Raw genomic sequence first — 14,302 nt, 5'->3', positions numbered from 1 at the left:
CCTATATATATGCTGTGCTTCAACCAGCATAGGGGTGTTTCTTTCTGGAAAGGACCTTGTGACCCTTCATAAATCTTATAAAAAGTTCATATTTGGCTTTAGAATGAGGCTGTAACAGAGGAAAAACTTTACTTCACAAAATTTATCCCTCAAAATGCAGGAAATAGTGTCTCATTGGGTTATAAATTAAAAAATTTTCCGGGGGAACAAGCCGGACTCCCTACTCCGTGGTAATTTCTTCGTAGCTTGCGCCGCGTAAAGTTGGCCTTCTGTACCTGACCCCTATGCTGTGAAAAAATTCTGGCGAGAACACTGGATCTCCTTGATTAAACTAAGCTATGTGGCTGGATGGATGAAACATAGTCACTATACAGATATGTAGATTGTCCAGTCTAAGTCTAAATCTGGTCTTGCCAAGTGCTTGAAAATTAAAGCCTTTCTTGGTGCTTGAAAAGCAATGCCTACAGCAGTCCAGTTCAATTCATCCTCTGTGAGGTGACGATGCTTACTGCACCACATGTTTAAACAGGATTGATTGGAACATGTATGACAGTGAAACAGGTCTATAGTCTGTTCAGGTACTCACAGTGAACTTAGTTAGACACGCATATGGAGCTGTGAAAGCTGCTGTGAGTGAATGGTCACGTTTTGACGTAATAAGGCCACACCAATTTTATTTCTTGGTTCTCGGTTTTACGAAAAAGAAGGCTAAATTGAAATCTTATCTTGAAAACAGAGTCTGAGGGTAGCCTGACTAAATTGCGCTCCTAGCAGCCGGCCCGACAGATACCGCCCCCTAGGGGGGGGGGGGGGGTCAGTAACCTCCTCCAGCGAGAGATTGTGTAAACACAGGCTAAGTCTGAGCAAGGATAAACCTCCTTGGTCTGAGGGCTGTACCTCAGTACACTAGTTTTCAGGGAGTGAATGTACGATACGTAAGATACATGTTTTCCTCCCTGCCTTCTGTCTTCATCTTGACCACTAGATAAATTTTTCCTTCAAAATGTCCGAGAACTGATGTAATAGATTGGTGTGGTCTGATAAGAATTTATAGTGTGGACTTTGCTATGTAGAGTTGTGACACAAAACGCTGCATTATCACCTAAGATAGAGTGTGATTTTAAGACACAAAGGGAGCTGCGATGTTGTTGCTTTGAGCTGTATCTGTAGAGGTTAGATGTGGAAAACGCCGCCCTCCTAAAACTGGTGTTCCTGTTTGAATTTAGTCAGTGGATGTGTTGGAGAAAAAGGGCTTGAACATAAAAATCATGGCTCAAATACATGTACCATGGAAGTCAGACCATGAATGTGAATGTTAATTTTGGCAGAAGATGGAAAGAATTCTGAGATTAGTGGAAGGTTAAGTGTTGTTAGCCTTGACCTTGTGTTTTAAGTGTACTGTTTGATCCAGTTATGACTAGTGACTGTGAACATTCCGATTTTGCAAGACTTGACAGGTTTTGCCCTTTTTTCTCCTTAAGAAAAGTTACTTAATAAACTTTTCACTTGAAGAGCTTCTTATGCTCTGATAGTACGTGTATCTCAAAAGCTTTCATTTGTCCACAATTACGGTTGAAAATTCAGTAGTTTCCCTAGATATCTAGTGTTCATTGAAATGAAGCTATCCAGCTGTCTGTAGAAATTTCCAATTTCGCACAGCTGCAGACTTGGAATTGAAACTAGAGATACACAGTAAAAATAGTTTGCTTGATTTCTTTTCTTGGACCAAGTTGGAAAAGCTGTAGTGGAAAAAGTCAGAGTTGTTGATGTTATTGTTAAGGCTTTGTTGTTGTTTGCAGCACAGAATGCCGAACGGAAGCTTGTGTTTTTAGATGTTTGTTGCCAGTGTGGAGGAACACAAAATCATGTTTCGAAAAAGAACGGAATTTTGACCCTGAAAAATGTCTGGTCTCTTCTTTTCAAACTGATGATGTGTGTGCATCCTAAGGTTAATAAGAGGATTGGGATTGATAGAATGAGCAATACTAAATCAGATGTAATGTATGAACATGGGGCATCTATACCGCAATTACACGCTTCCGCCAGTTTACATAAATCCAGCACTTTGAAAAGCAGTGGGTTTCAGAGATCTCTCCTGCTGCACACCCCAGGTATGCACAGTTTAGATTTACAGGATTGCATTATACCAAGGAGGTTTAACCAAGCCTCCTTGATACTGGGGGTGTTGCATTGGAGATCTCTTTAGGGTGGCGGATATAAGTGACCTGGCAGAAGTATGTTTTACAGTTTAATACATATCACACTGAATACCTGCGGACACACGGCTTAAGTTAAGTACATCAGGCAAAATATCATATACCAGAGAACATTAATGTGACTGTCTATTTTCACATCCCAATTAAAAAAAACATTTGCCAACACATGATTAATTCGTCATAAAGTCAATCAACTCCACCCCTCTCTTAACCACCACTAAGAAGCTGCACTACCATCCTACTCTGCCAGGTGGGGCAATTGCACCAGGCATTATGCCATGTTTAACATCTAGATTGGGCAATCCCAGGTGCATTGTGAGAGACTGTGACAAATATATTACCCGAGCCAGCTGAATGAAAGCACAATGACTAAATATGAACAATTCAAAAATACCCTTTATTCCATTTACAAAAGCCTACCAATAGTGGAAATGTTCACATTATTACCCATGGACACATTTGTCGGTTGTATAAAACCAAGGAGGTTTTATAAAACCTCCTTGATAAAACCCATACACCAAACAGCTATAACAGTTACTGTAATATTTATTGATAGAATTATACATAATACACAGCTTAATGTATATATATAAGAATCTGTGGCTGGATGTATTTCTAACCTGCATATTCAGATGGTGTTTTCCTGCAAATTTCTGCTGTTGGAAATACATTTCAAAATGGTGCAGGGCTGCTCTCTGTTGACATGATAGAATCACCAATTGTACTGACAGAGATCTGATCGTGATTTCTGTTGACAGAGACTCATGATCAGATCACGATCATCTACCGGTAGGATCACTAATAGAGCCAGACCCCAATATCTAACAAATGTATATATATGAGAGATAAGGTTAAAGGTTGACACTGAGATATTTATGTTTTTATACATTACGTTTACTAAGAGGGGATGGGGGTCTCAGCTAGGCAGGTTGGTCCTTCTTATTGCCCTTCTGTGGGGGAGGGGAGGAAGACGCAGCTGTCGGCTCCTTCAAGGTAGTGGCTTCCCTCTTTAAGACGTTCAGCAGTGTCTGGGAACTCTCCAAGATCTGTAACAAGACAAATGTAAGGGTTACATGATACGGTATACTAAATGTAAGGTATACTTTGTACATGCGAATTGGAATTACTTGATATATCATAAGAGGTTCAAATGATTCTGAGAGCTACCCAAGATCTGTAATATCATACTAGCCAAGCATGTAGACGACAAGTCCATTGTACATGAATGCAGAGCCATTTGGTTCGTGAAAGTCTGACGCACACTTTGCATGCCCCTTCCCATTGGATAGGTTCAGTCTCAGGTGACCTTGACATGCTTTGCCGCACGACCTTGGCCTGACTAAGGTACATGTAACTGGATATGCATGCTCATAGTGTCATGAAATCGGGGTGTAGAGGTCGTACCAAAAACATGTGAAAATAAAACCACCGCAAACATCTTAAGGTTCACAGTATATTCACTAAAATTACTGTCTACTACTTAAGCTATAGTTACTGTAGTAAAAAATCTCCCCTCCCTCATTTTAACACATTAAACCAGCCACGTCATTTCTTTCGTGAAAGTCCGATGCACACTGCGCATGCCTCTTCCCATTGGCTGGGCACCCTCTCAGGTGACCTTGGCCCGGTCTGCCCCACGACCTTGGCCTGACTGAGGACGTTGCTATTTATAGGTTTGGCCAACCTGATCAGATGTGTTGCACACCACACCCTTCTGTTAACTATGTTCTAGCCCATTAACTTCCATACTATGCAAATATTAGTTTAGCTTTAGGCAAAACCATGGGACAAGAGCCGGCTGACAGGGATATGCCTGTTCAATGTAGATGATTGATTGATTGATTGATTGACTGATTGATGCAATGGTGCAATATTAGCCATTAGTATCCCATATTCAGGACTATAGGCTACTGAAGGGGTGTCTTTCAATTTTCATCAATGTACATGACTTATAGTAAAAATTCTTGCTTAAAAAAACAACACACTGATATACAGGAAGTAAGACTTTTGAGTACAACCTTCTCCCTACTGCCTAAACAGGCAACCAAGAAAATTTTACTACCAAAAGGCTAACTCAGCAGGGAATTCGAAGAGGTTAATACAGTATACTGTAAGTCTTGTTTCTTTCACTGTAACTTAATGTTCTCTGTTTTCTGTACCGTGAAAAACCTGTTGTAATCATCATTCCAATCACTTGGCACCATCGTGAAGTGAAGTTATAGTTCAGTGAAAATGTCCATTTTCCTTACACCGGCAATGAAATTTTGTTACCGTGAAGATAAAGTGAATTACAGTAGCCTCTATTCTAGCCCCTGCCAATAGCTTAACTAGTAGTAGAGATCCATACAAATTAAAGGCATCCATGTATATCTGCGCAGCCTGATCATGACAGCAGGAGGCTTGCGTGTCTGCCACGTTATCCCCTTTGTTATCCACCTCACTGTCTAGACAGTCCAAATCACCCGCAGAATAATGAACACACAGAACCAGTCTATTATCATCCCTCCCCGCCTTACCACCTTATCTTCTCAAATACTAGTAAGATGGGTCTTTATCAACATTAGGCCACGCCAACTTGATTTTATGGATGACATCCTCTGGAGACCCCAAAACTAATGCGCGCGGGCGAAAAAAGAAAAATTCAGCCAAAAAAAATGCTGCTAAACTGCAGGACTACTAGTACAAAGCTGGTATTGCGAATTGAACCACAGAACATTTTATTTGTAGGAGGTACATGTAGGTTGTCTTGTTCATCATAGCAGACTCAGCGCAAGTGATTGATTGTTAATATATTGACAAGAACGACCAAAGAAGTATACTATTAGAAGGTATTTGGCTCCAAGGACTGTGGATGATATATGACTGTGATTAGAATACTCATATACACCCATAAGGGCAGTTTCAACATACATGACATTGAACTCCATATTAAGCATTCCATGGTTTACGCTTACAAATCCCTCTGTCAATCCCTCAATTCCTCTCCCATGTCTCTCATTGTTGCAAAAGAAACGTGTGAGAGCCACTCTGGATAGGTCGTGTTTGAAATTGTCTGGGTGATACTCGCTGGCCGCCGCGATCCTCTCGTACAACTGTGCAAACGCAAAATCCCCCTAGCCAACATCGATGGCATACCAATCCACATACGCCCCCAGTTTTCCGATAAGCCGACACAATGCTAGCTTTTTGCGGCAATCTAAGTCGGCAAGTTCCGGAGTTCCGTGTAGCCTTGGAGGAGGTGATTTTTTTTTTTTTGACAACAGGCGAAAATCAATGCGCGCGCGGATGTCATCCATAAGATTAAGTTGGTGTGGCCTTACAGATGAAAAAAACTGTAATGTCTGGGCACATTAGCCAACATTTCTGAAATGTTTAATTTGTTAGTTTACTTCATATTTCTCGCTCTGAACAGTGACAGGATTCAATAATAAGTCTTCAAATTACCTCAGAAGGCGAATAGTATACCGTCTTAAACGAGACAGTTCTTTATTGATTAATCTAATTGATCAGGATAACCTATAGCCCTAGGAATGTTAGGACAAGTGCCCACATTTCTGTTATCTTTATTTCCTTTATACATTTCTTGCTGCGTAAATTGACAGAATTGGACAAGAAAGAAGATGCTTTTTAGTCTCCAAATTATCCCAGAAGGCTCAAAATCACCGGGAGAATAAAGAAGACACAAAACCAGTTTATCATAATACGTATCTCTCTAGATCTACATTTGTACACTGTTGTGTTTAACAAGAACAGTCTTTATCACCAGATCAGGAAAACTGCAATATTTGGACACATGCCAACAGTTTGGATATGCTCAGCCAATGTTCTTGATATTTTTCGCTACAAAAACTGATGGAATTGGACAAAAAATGGACGCTTGATCCCCACGGATCTCAAAAGCTCACATGGCAGATACGAAGGCATCTAATGTCTCAGCCACTAGACTTGACTCACCACTTGAGACATTAATCCCAGTGTACACCATGCATATTATAGTGAGAAAAGTATGGAATATTTGGACAGATGCCAACATTTCCGAAATCTTCAGTTAATCTACTTTATATTTCTCGCTGAAAAAAATTGACAGGATTGGACAAGAAAGGGATTATTTTGTCAGAACAGTAGGCACACAACTAGCGAATTACTTAAAGGCATCTGATTCTGAGCCACTAACTAATGGAGCCTTGACTCAAGGAGCATTATTTCCTAGAGCGCAGCAAGGTAGACGGACAAGTAGAGATTATGTAATACCACACATTCCTCGGGGAACCCGACCCTATCAACATTTACAGACACTGAACCCCTCTGCGGTAAGTGAGCCAGGCAGGCGACCTTGTCCTCAGTTACATTTGACCTTGGGAAGTCATTACAACATTTGTCCCAGAATCCAGGTCGGGGTGAACAAACTAGCGTCTGGGTGGGGCGACCCGGTGGGTGACGGCACCGCGCGGCCTGGATTCAGGTACAACCCGTCCCAGCATGCACGGCGAGGGGAATGAACGCCACGAACTCCCATCATGCCGTGCAGTAACCTGGGGAAAGTCGCGGGCACACATCCGGGAACCTACGAGCAGCCATATATGTACCCAGAGCTCAGGTTTTCTACACCATTACATAGCAGTGGGGTCATATTACGCGGGCAGCGAGTAAGAAAAACACTTCAAGACGTCACCGAAGCGTCAAGTCTAAGACGGGTTTTAAAGAGACGTTGGCGTGGCCATTGTTTGAGAATGCCAAAACGTCTTGGCAGAGTTGACGAGCCACAGTTAGCTAGCGCTTGGGTTTGTTGCCTGCACGTAAAGTACAGACAGCCTAATCAACACACCTTTTATCACCATTAGCTCGTGTTGGTTCTACAAGACTAAGTACACAAATGACCGCCTGGAGCACTAAGATTTAGTCAAGGCCATGTGTGTGATAAACTTGATAAAACTGCACGGAACTTGTACATGCCTTTCAAAAATTATCTTGCTTCCAGATACAATTTGTTGTCAAGTGTTTACAAAGTTTACAACTTGTAAAGTGCAAAAAAAAGAGTTCGGTTAAATGTTAATGAGTTTTGTTCTGAACAAATGATTCATAATTTTCATACGAAGTTTGAGAGAATCTAATCAACATTGACAGCAACTTTTTTGCGTATATAAAAACAGTTAAACTTTAAGTAAGATGATGATGAAACTAAACCTATATCTAACAGCAGAAAATGACAAAAATCTCCAGCAAATTATTGGGCTCCTTCTTTTAAAATTTCCAACTCTAAAGTGACAAAGCATCTTCATTACTAAGCAACTATTTCAATTCCGTTCAAGCACCAATCCATGAATAGCCGTGTTGAGTACTAGTACAGGGAGGATACTTCAAGTTCAATGGTATAAAACACAATCATGTACTATGTAACATTAGCGGGGGGTATTACATAACACTGGTCAACCAAGCCCATTTCACACATAGCAACGTGCTGGTGTATGCAAATCACACAAAATCTCAACAAACTAGCAATGATTATCCAAAATGTGTTCTTATATGTGAACACAAGTCCCTTTGAATTTGGAAACTTAGACTAGTTATAAAGCCAGGATTTTTCTTGATATGACATGTAATTTGAAAGTATTTTGAGGGTACCATGCCAGTGACTCTAAAGGTTACGTGTATTTGTATATGAATATGAACTTACAAACTATCATTATGATAGTACACACCCTAGATTGAAATATCACAGTTTCCTTAATATTTCGGTCTCTTAAAGTTAAAACCGTCAACACAGACAACATTGAATCGAGGTGTTGTTTTTAATAAATCATTTGAATTAACAAAGTCCATGTAGTTGCAGGGTGCGAAATACTTTTTTGAGCCAGGTAGCCCATGTTGCAACCTAGGGCAAATGCTAGGTTGCACATCCAAATTTCAGGTTGCTCCAGCAACATTCACCGATTTCTTCAAATTAAGCTCGTATGTAGCGTATAATACTAGTAATATTTCAAAATATAAATTAGATAGTATTGTGTTCCCATTGATCTAACAACATCTTGTTTAGCCGAGGGCAGTGTGTTTTCGTGTTTTTCAGCTCAAATTCCACGATCTATGAAGGGTTTTGGATGGTTTAAAATGAAAAAGTGTTGATTTCTTTATTTCAATTGAAGATTTACCAAATTTTATGAGAGTGACACTGTGTTTTTGTGAGCTTCCAGGGCTCCAATTGAGATCTTTGGCTCAAAATATAAGGTTGCACACTGCGCTACCTGGGTTTGGAATTAACTTGCACCAACCGAAATCTTGTTGCACTCTGCAACCAGGTATTTCGCACCCTGAGTTGAGATTTGAAGTCACCACCAAAACACAGGGGACCTTGTAGTGCACCTCAGCCACTTAGGACTGGTCCATTAAAACGGGGGGAGGGTATATACGTGTATACGTAGCTCAATACTGGACATGTCCTCGAGCTCTACACCCCCTAACAATAGTACTGACTTCAATTTACTTTATACTATCAGGGCTCAAAGTTATACCATCTGCGTAATTATGCAGTGCATGTTGAACCGGAGTTGTGACTTTGAAGATATTTCTGATGTCTACCTGCACCTACATGTAGCGCTGTGTACCTAAACTCGTGTTCAGGTTCAGGTCCGGATTTACAAAATAAAATGTAGATCCACAGGGTCAGGCATATATGTGCTAAGAATATATTTTTTCCTGCTACATATAAAATTGCATATTGGCATATATTTTACATGCAATTTGTAACTACATGTTGTATATATCCGCGATTATATACAGTCAGTAGTAAACACAAAAGTTCAGTTATAAACACAAAGACAGCAATGTTTTCATATTTCTCCAGACAGTTTTTCAAGTCCAGACTTGTTTCCAGACATTTAGGTTTTTTTGGACTTGAACCTAAACGTTAGGTCCAGTCCGGATCAGGTCCGGGGTTTAGGAACGCAGCACTACTAGCACAGGTCTACATGTAACGTGCACTGGTCCACTCAACACAAATCTATTCATACCTAAGAATTCAATTTTCTAACTTGAGTATGAAGTTCAGTAACTGGAGGTAGAACTACTAGTAACCCCCGCCCATGCAGTAGAAATGTAGAAAAAATAAATTGTCATCATAATCCTTAATTATATGTATCTGTATGTTGTTTTGTAATGATGTGTTCATATGGGCCACATACCTGCTGAAGCAAACAATAAACAAAAGTCAGACTGTAACCGTTGTAACGTTTTGAATGCTTGTTAAACTACATGTACAGCGAACACTGTACCAACTCTCCACCTTTGTGTCTGTGGTAGTAAAAAAAATAGTGGTTGAAATGTTTGGCCCAAACTACAGCAAACAAAGAACAATGTCTCCCACCTTCGTGGCTTGATCTTTGGTAGTAAAAAATAGTAATTGTTGTAATGTTTGCCCCAAAAGCTTGTTTAACTGCAGCGAACATTGTACAAACGCTCCACCTTTGTGTCTGGCAGTGAGGTTCAATAGTAATCATTATAGTGTTGTTTGTTTGTTTGTTTGTTTGTTAAACTACAGCAAACACTGTACAATCTCTCTACCTCCAAGCAGATAGAGCTCGAGGTTTGGCTCCGGCTTAAGCTTGCTTTGAGGTCTTTTTACACATTTTATCAGGCTTTCTATTCTGCCAGGTTTCCTTCTTGGCTGACTGACAAACAAATTGACGAAATGGAAAGCCCGATAAAAACACCTGAAATTAAAAAGATGTAAAAAACAAGCCAGAGCCGAACCTCTGCTTGGAGAGGAGATTGAATAAAATTGAATCTTTACTACTGGATACTTGTGACAGAGTACAATCTCGCTCTCCCCATGTGTGTTTACAGCAGTAAAATCAGCAGACTGATACCCACATGTAATCCCTCCGAGCCCCGTCCTGACATTAGCGATAGTCCCGACGTACGTGTCAAACAACATTCTTGTAAACGTTTTTGCGAGAACCAACCGAACATGCGCCGTACGGGACGGCTAGAACGTAACATGATATAACCCGCCGTCCCGACGTGAACTCAGGCGACCTCTGAACTGTAAACAGTGATGAAGTCACTTCTGAACGTTGCCTGTACTCGGGTAACCTTTACTGGCTTCAGCATGACTGTTACCCTACACAAGACATTATCATAGAGTTTATGCTAAGCCACATTTGTAATTGTATGTCTCGTTTTGTTCAGGCGAAGGCCAGTCATCAATTTTAATTTTCAGGTACTTTGAAAGATAAGATTAGTAAAAACACGCTATCCACAATCCCCAAGAGGTCTATTCATAAAACTGAAAAAAAAAAATGAGTATGCTCGTAAAAAAACTATAGACATCTATTTATACATTTATCTTTAAAACCATAGAGGGTGATGTCACTATATGTGGGAACCTGAACTCTATAGTATTCCCAAATGCCAATAATATCAGGCACTGTGTTACAAATCGATTAACAGCTGTCGGCTCCACGATTTGAAGCACTTGATTGTTACATTTAGGGTAGATACGGAACCTGAGCATTACACTATGTTCCTTGTTACTTTCAGTGAGACAGTCTGTATACATATCTGGGCTGTCTGATAACACTAACAGACATCCGTGGAGCTATGTTATGTATGCAGTAAAATCCACACTAGCCTAGGCGGCCTGTCTATCAAATCTTGATCACCTCATGCCTGTGAGAGTGGGTGGGTGCATCTACGTGACCTGCATTTTAACAACCACTTCATTCTGAAACATTCTGTTACATGTAGGTAACATGTACATTATACAACAGCAACAACAGCCTACAAACTTACATACACACGTTGCACGTATACATTTTGCAGTCACTGGTCATGATCAATCAGTTTTGAATCCGGGCCCTGCCAGCGAGTATCCAACACGTACACACGCCCTGTTCCAAACAACTGTGACCCTGTCCTGACACGACCCTGAACTGGCCTTATGAGGTAAACCACATACAGAAAGCCATGAAGAGCCCCCTATTGGCCATTCATGGTGCTGCAACTATGACAGCATCTACCAGCCAGATAAAGTTGAACTTTTCTGAGAGGCAGGTTTTGAAATGCAGCACTTTCCAATATCATAATTGAAACATAATTGGCATTAGCTTCATACATAAAGACTACCCTTGGAAATTCACAAACCACAATTACTAGTACATATTTTGTACATAATGATAATTCTTGTGTTTGATTAATCTTTAATGTAACATCTTAAAAATACTATAGACTATATGATACTTCTCTGACAGCTTAGTTAGAGGCACATTAAGTGTAATGAGAAAAGTTTCAGTTGCTCTGTTTTGAAACAAACTCTTGAAAACATTTCTTGCATTGTTAAGCAACATACTATACATCTGATGAACTTTTATGATAGGTTGCAAAGTTGCTTTTACCTTCATGTATGCTGCTTCTGTCTCTGCTATTGTCCTGTCAAACTCATTTCTGGTGGCCATCTTCTTACTCAAACTCTCGTTCACCTGAAAAGTAGATACAACACAATTTAAAAACATTAAAAACAATCTTCAACGTCCATGTCCTTGTCCGAAGATCCATGACATATCAGATCAGATCAAAACTACAACTTAAGATAGAAGTCCTTACTGCAACATTGCGTACTGCATGAATTGTAGTACTCTTTAGTCATGATTCCGAGATGACATTCCTTGCCTACTTTAAATTCAATGTTTCAGTACCCTTACTGTAGACCTTAGAGCTTAAAACACTACTGTCATACCATGCTATTCAACCTTCTCCCTGTTGCCTTACCCCATTACAACTATGTACATATCATGTACCAACAGGTTAGGACTCTAAGCTGGGAGAAGGTTAAGACTTAAAGGCACCCAGAGCATTTTATGAAGCTTGAAAACTAATGGTATAGTAGTGTTATTGAAACTTACTATATGACAGTGTTCTCGCCTGGGCATTTGAGCATAGGGGGCCCCTACGCTGTGATTTGGATCCCCTATGCTGTGATTTTGGCCCCTATGCTGTGTTTCAACCAGCATAGGGGGGATTTTCTGTTGTTTTGATGCAAAAGTAAAAAACTTTGGCTTTATTTCACAAACTTGAGCCCTCAAAATGCAGGAAATAGTGTCTTTGAGAGTTTTAAAGTTCAAAATTTCCAGGGGGAGGATGCCCTGGACCCCCCCTACAATATTCCAGCCTGTAGCCCTCATCCTCACACCTATAGCGCTTACCATGCAGCTTTGCCGCGCAAAGATGCCCCTACGCTGTGAAAAAATCCAGGTGAGAACACTGAATTATGTGTAGTAATGACTAGAAATTTGAGTTTTTTTATTCAAGTTTCAAGCCTCCTAAAATGCCCTGGATGCTTTTAAGACAAAGACGTTGCCTGACCTTGGCGAGTCTTTCTGTCAGAATCCTGATGTCGTTCTGGATCTTAGTCTTCTCCTCCTCCTCTGTCAGGATCTGCCGGTGAAGCTCGTCTCTTTTAGCACAAAGGTCCTCAATACCTGCAGGGAGGAACAGTTAGTATGTTACTTTTGTTTTCTTTCTTTCCTTTAACAGTGCACACCCCAGTTCTTCCGCGACCGGGGTCCACGGAAGTGCCAGACAAAAAAGTGACGAAAGGGTTTCGAGGGGCTGGGTTTGAGTTTAGATTTCTCATAATGTGCTTCAAACTGATATTAGATACTAGCATGGCTGAAAAGCGTATGAATTGGTGTGTTTTGGGTGAAAATTGCGTTTCGATCTGAGCCTTACTTCCGGATATCCATCCGCGTTGATGGTGAAATGTCCCTTGGCCCGAGATTGACCTTTGTTGCGTTCTGTGGGTCAAGCTGACATGCCTCGCGCCGTGGATGATTTAAGAAATCAAACTACTAGAATTTTCTTTATAATTGGCTCGACTGTACGCTAGGTTTTTCTCTTTCTTACAACATCAGTCGTTTCTACCCATAAATTTTTTTCTACGAGTTTTATCCTACGCAAAAGTACCAAAATTTGACCATCATTTTTGACGTGAAAATTATGTTTTTGTCTCCTGATTTACCAAAATTAGAGAGGTTGAAGAAACAGAACTCAGCTGATCCTGTAGCGGAAGGGATAGGCTTTCACCCCATACACAGTTGATTTACTTCGGAATACTTCCCTGGAAGAGACAGTACCTAGACTTGAGGGTGCGCAGCCTCCGATTGAAACCCCAAATAAACTGGGGTGTGCTCCCTTAATGCCCATGGTCTTGATTGCGACCATCCTGGTATGTGGGGAAAGTCGTGTAAAGTGCCTTTCCCATTTGGGCACAAGATAGGTACTAGTAACACGACAGGATTCGAACCCAGAACCACTTGGTTCTGAGTCGAACACGCTGCCGTTGCCCCACACGACTCCACCTGGTCGTATGGCGCAACAGCAATTTGTTATTAGTCATTTCTTGGTCTGCCTGTAGAGATGTTAACTCAAACAGGAGGATGGTTAATGTTTCAATAAGACTCGTTTTAAAACTGTAATACTGTAATTATGAATGTAATGAAGTACTGCAAGACTTCTGTCGAATACAATGTATGTAGCTATAGGGCTGTTGTTGAAGTAGGGATTGTGTTATTCATTGGGCAGCCATTAATGCAATTGATGAAACTACAATCAACATAAATCATATTGTAAATGTTGATAAAGGATTATATAGATCTACACTAAAAGAAAAGTTTTTTGATTTGTGTTTTTCAAGTACCTAGATGTTTGTCATCAACTTTCTTTCAGCACTTGTCATTGATAAATATGTGAATCTCCGTGGCGTAGCTGTTGTACAAAAATACTTGTACATCGGTGGGATACAAATTTTCAAGGAAAGAAGAGGAATAAAAACATGAATGCCCCCCTCCCCACTTGAGACCAAGAAGTAAAACTTTGGGATTGCGTTCGCTTTTGCCGCCGATTTAAGCTATAAACTGGACTGACCAAACGACAGCGGTACTCACATTTTACGAGTTCGTTGTTATAACTCTGTAACGCGGCCCCTTGTTGTGCCATCTTGGGGAAAACACCAAACAGCAAGATAGGACAGAGGAAGACTGAACGCTTTCGATTTGTTTTGAGCGCTGTAACCAATGAGATAGTCCATTACAGTAAGA

At 40.5% G+C, this 14,302-nt stretch overlaps 1 protein-coding gene across 1 annotated transcript; it reads right to left on the bottom strand.

The window, feature by feature from the left end:
• Nucleotides 1–2,594: 2,594 nt before the first annotated feature.
• LOC136442553 (microtubule nucleation factor SSNA1-like) lies at nt 2,595–14,290 on the bottom strand. The gene is made up of 4 exons (XM_066439469.1): nt 14,150–14,290; nt 12,570–12,685; nt 11,603–11,686; nt 2,595–3,262 (listed from the first exon to the last, which is right to left on the bottom strand). The coding sequence occupies exons 1-4, from the start codon at nt 14,199–14,201 to the stop codon at nt 3,137–3,139; spliced, it is 378 nt and encodes a 125-aa protein (XP_066295566.1). The 5' UTR covers nt 14,202–14,290; the 3' UTR covers nt 2,595–3,136.
• Between the last annotated feature and the right edge of the window lie 12 nt (nt 14,291–14,302).

This window comes from Branchiostoma lanceolatum, chromosome 9, assembly GCF_035083965.1.
Source record: "Branchiostoma lanceolatum isolate klBraLanc5 chromosome 9, klBraLanc5.hap2, whole genome shotgun sequence".
Lineage (NCBI taxonomy): Eukaryota > Metazoa > Chordata > Leptocardii > Amphioxiformes > Branchiostomatidae > Branchiostoma > Branchiostoma lanceolatum.
Note: the sequence above shows the minus strand (reverse complement) of the source record. Positions and strands in the feature narration are given on the sequence as shown.

Bases quoted from the DNA above. Each gene is read 5' to 3' on its own strand.
- LOC136442553 (XM_066439469.1), bottom strand. From the start codon at position 14,201: ATGGCACAACAAGGGGCCGCGTTACAGAGTTATAACAACGAACTCGTA. The intron at 11,687-12,569 runs GTCAGGCAACGT...TCTACTTTTCAG, and splicing joins TGACAGAAAGACTCGCCAAG to GTGAACGAGAGTTTGAGTAA. The intron at 3,263-11,602 runs GTAAAAGCAACT...GTCTTGTTACAG, and splicing joins CAGAAGCAGCATACATGAAG to ATCTTGGAGAGTTCCCAGAC.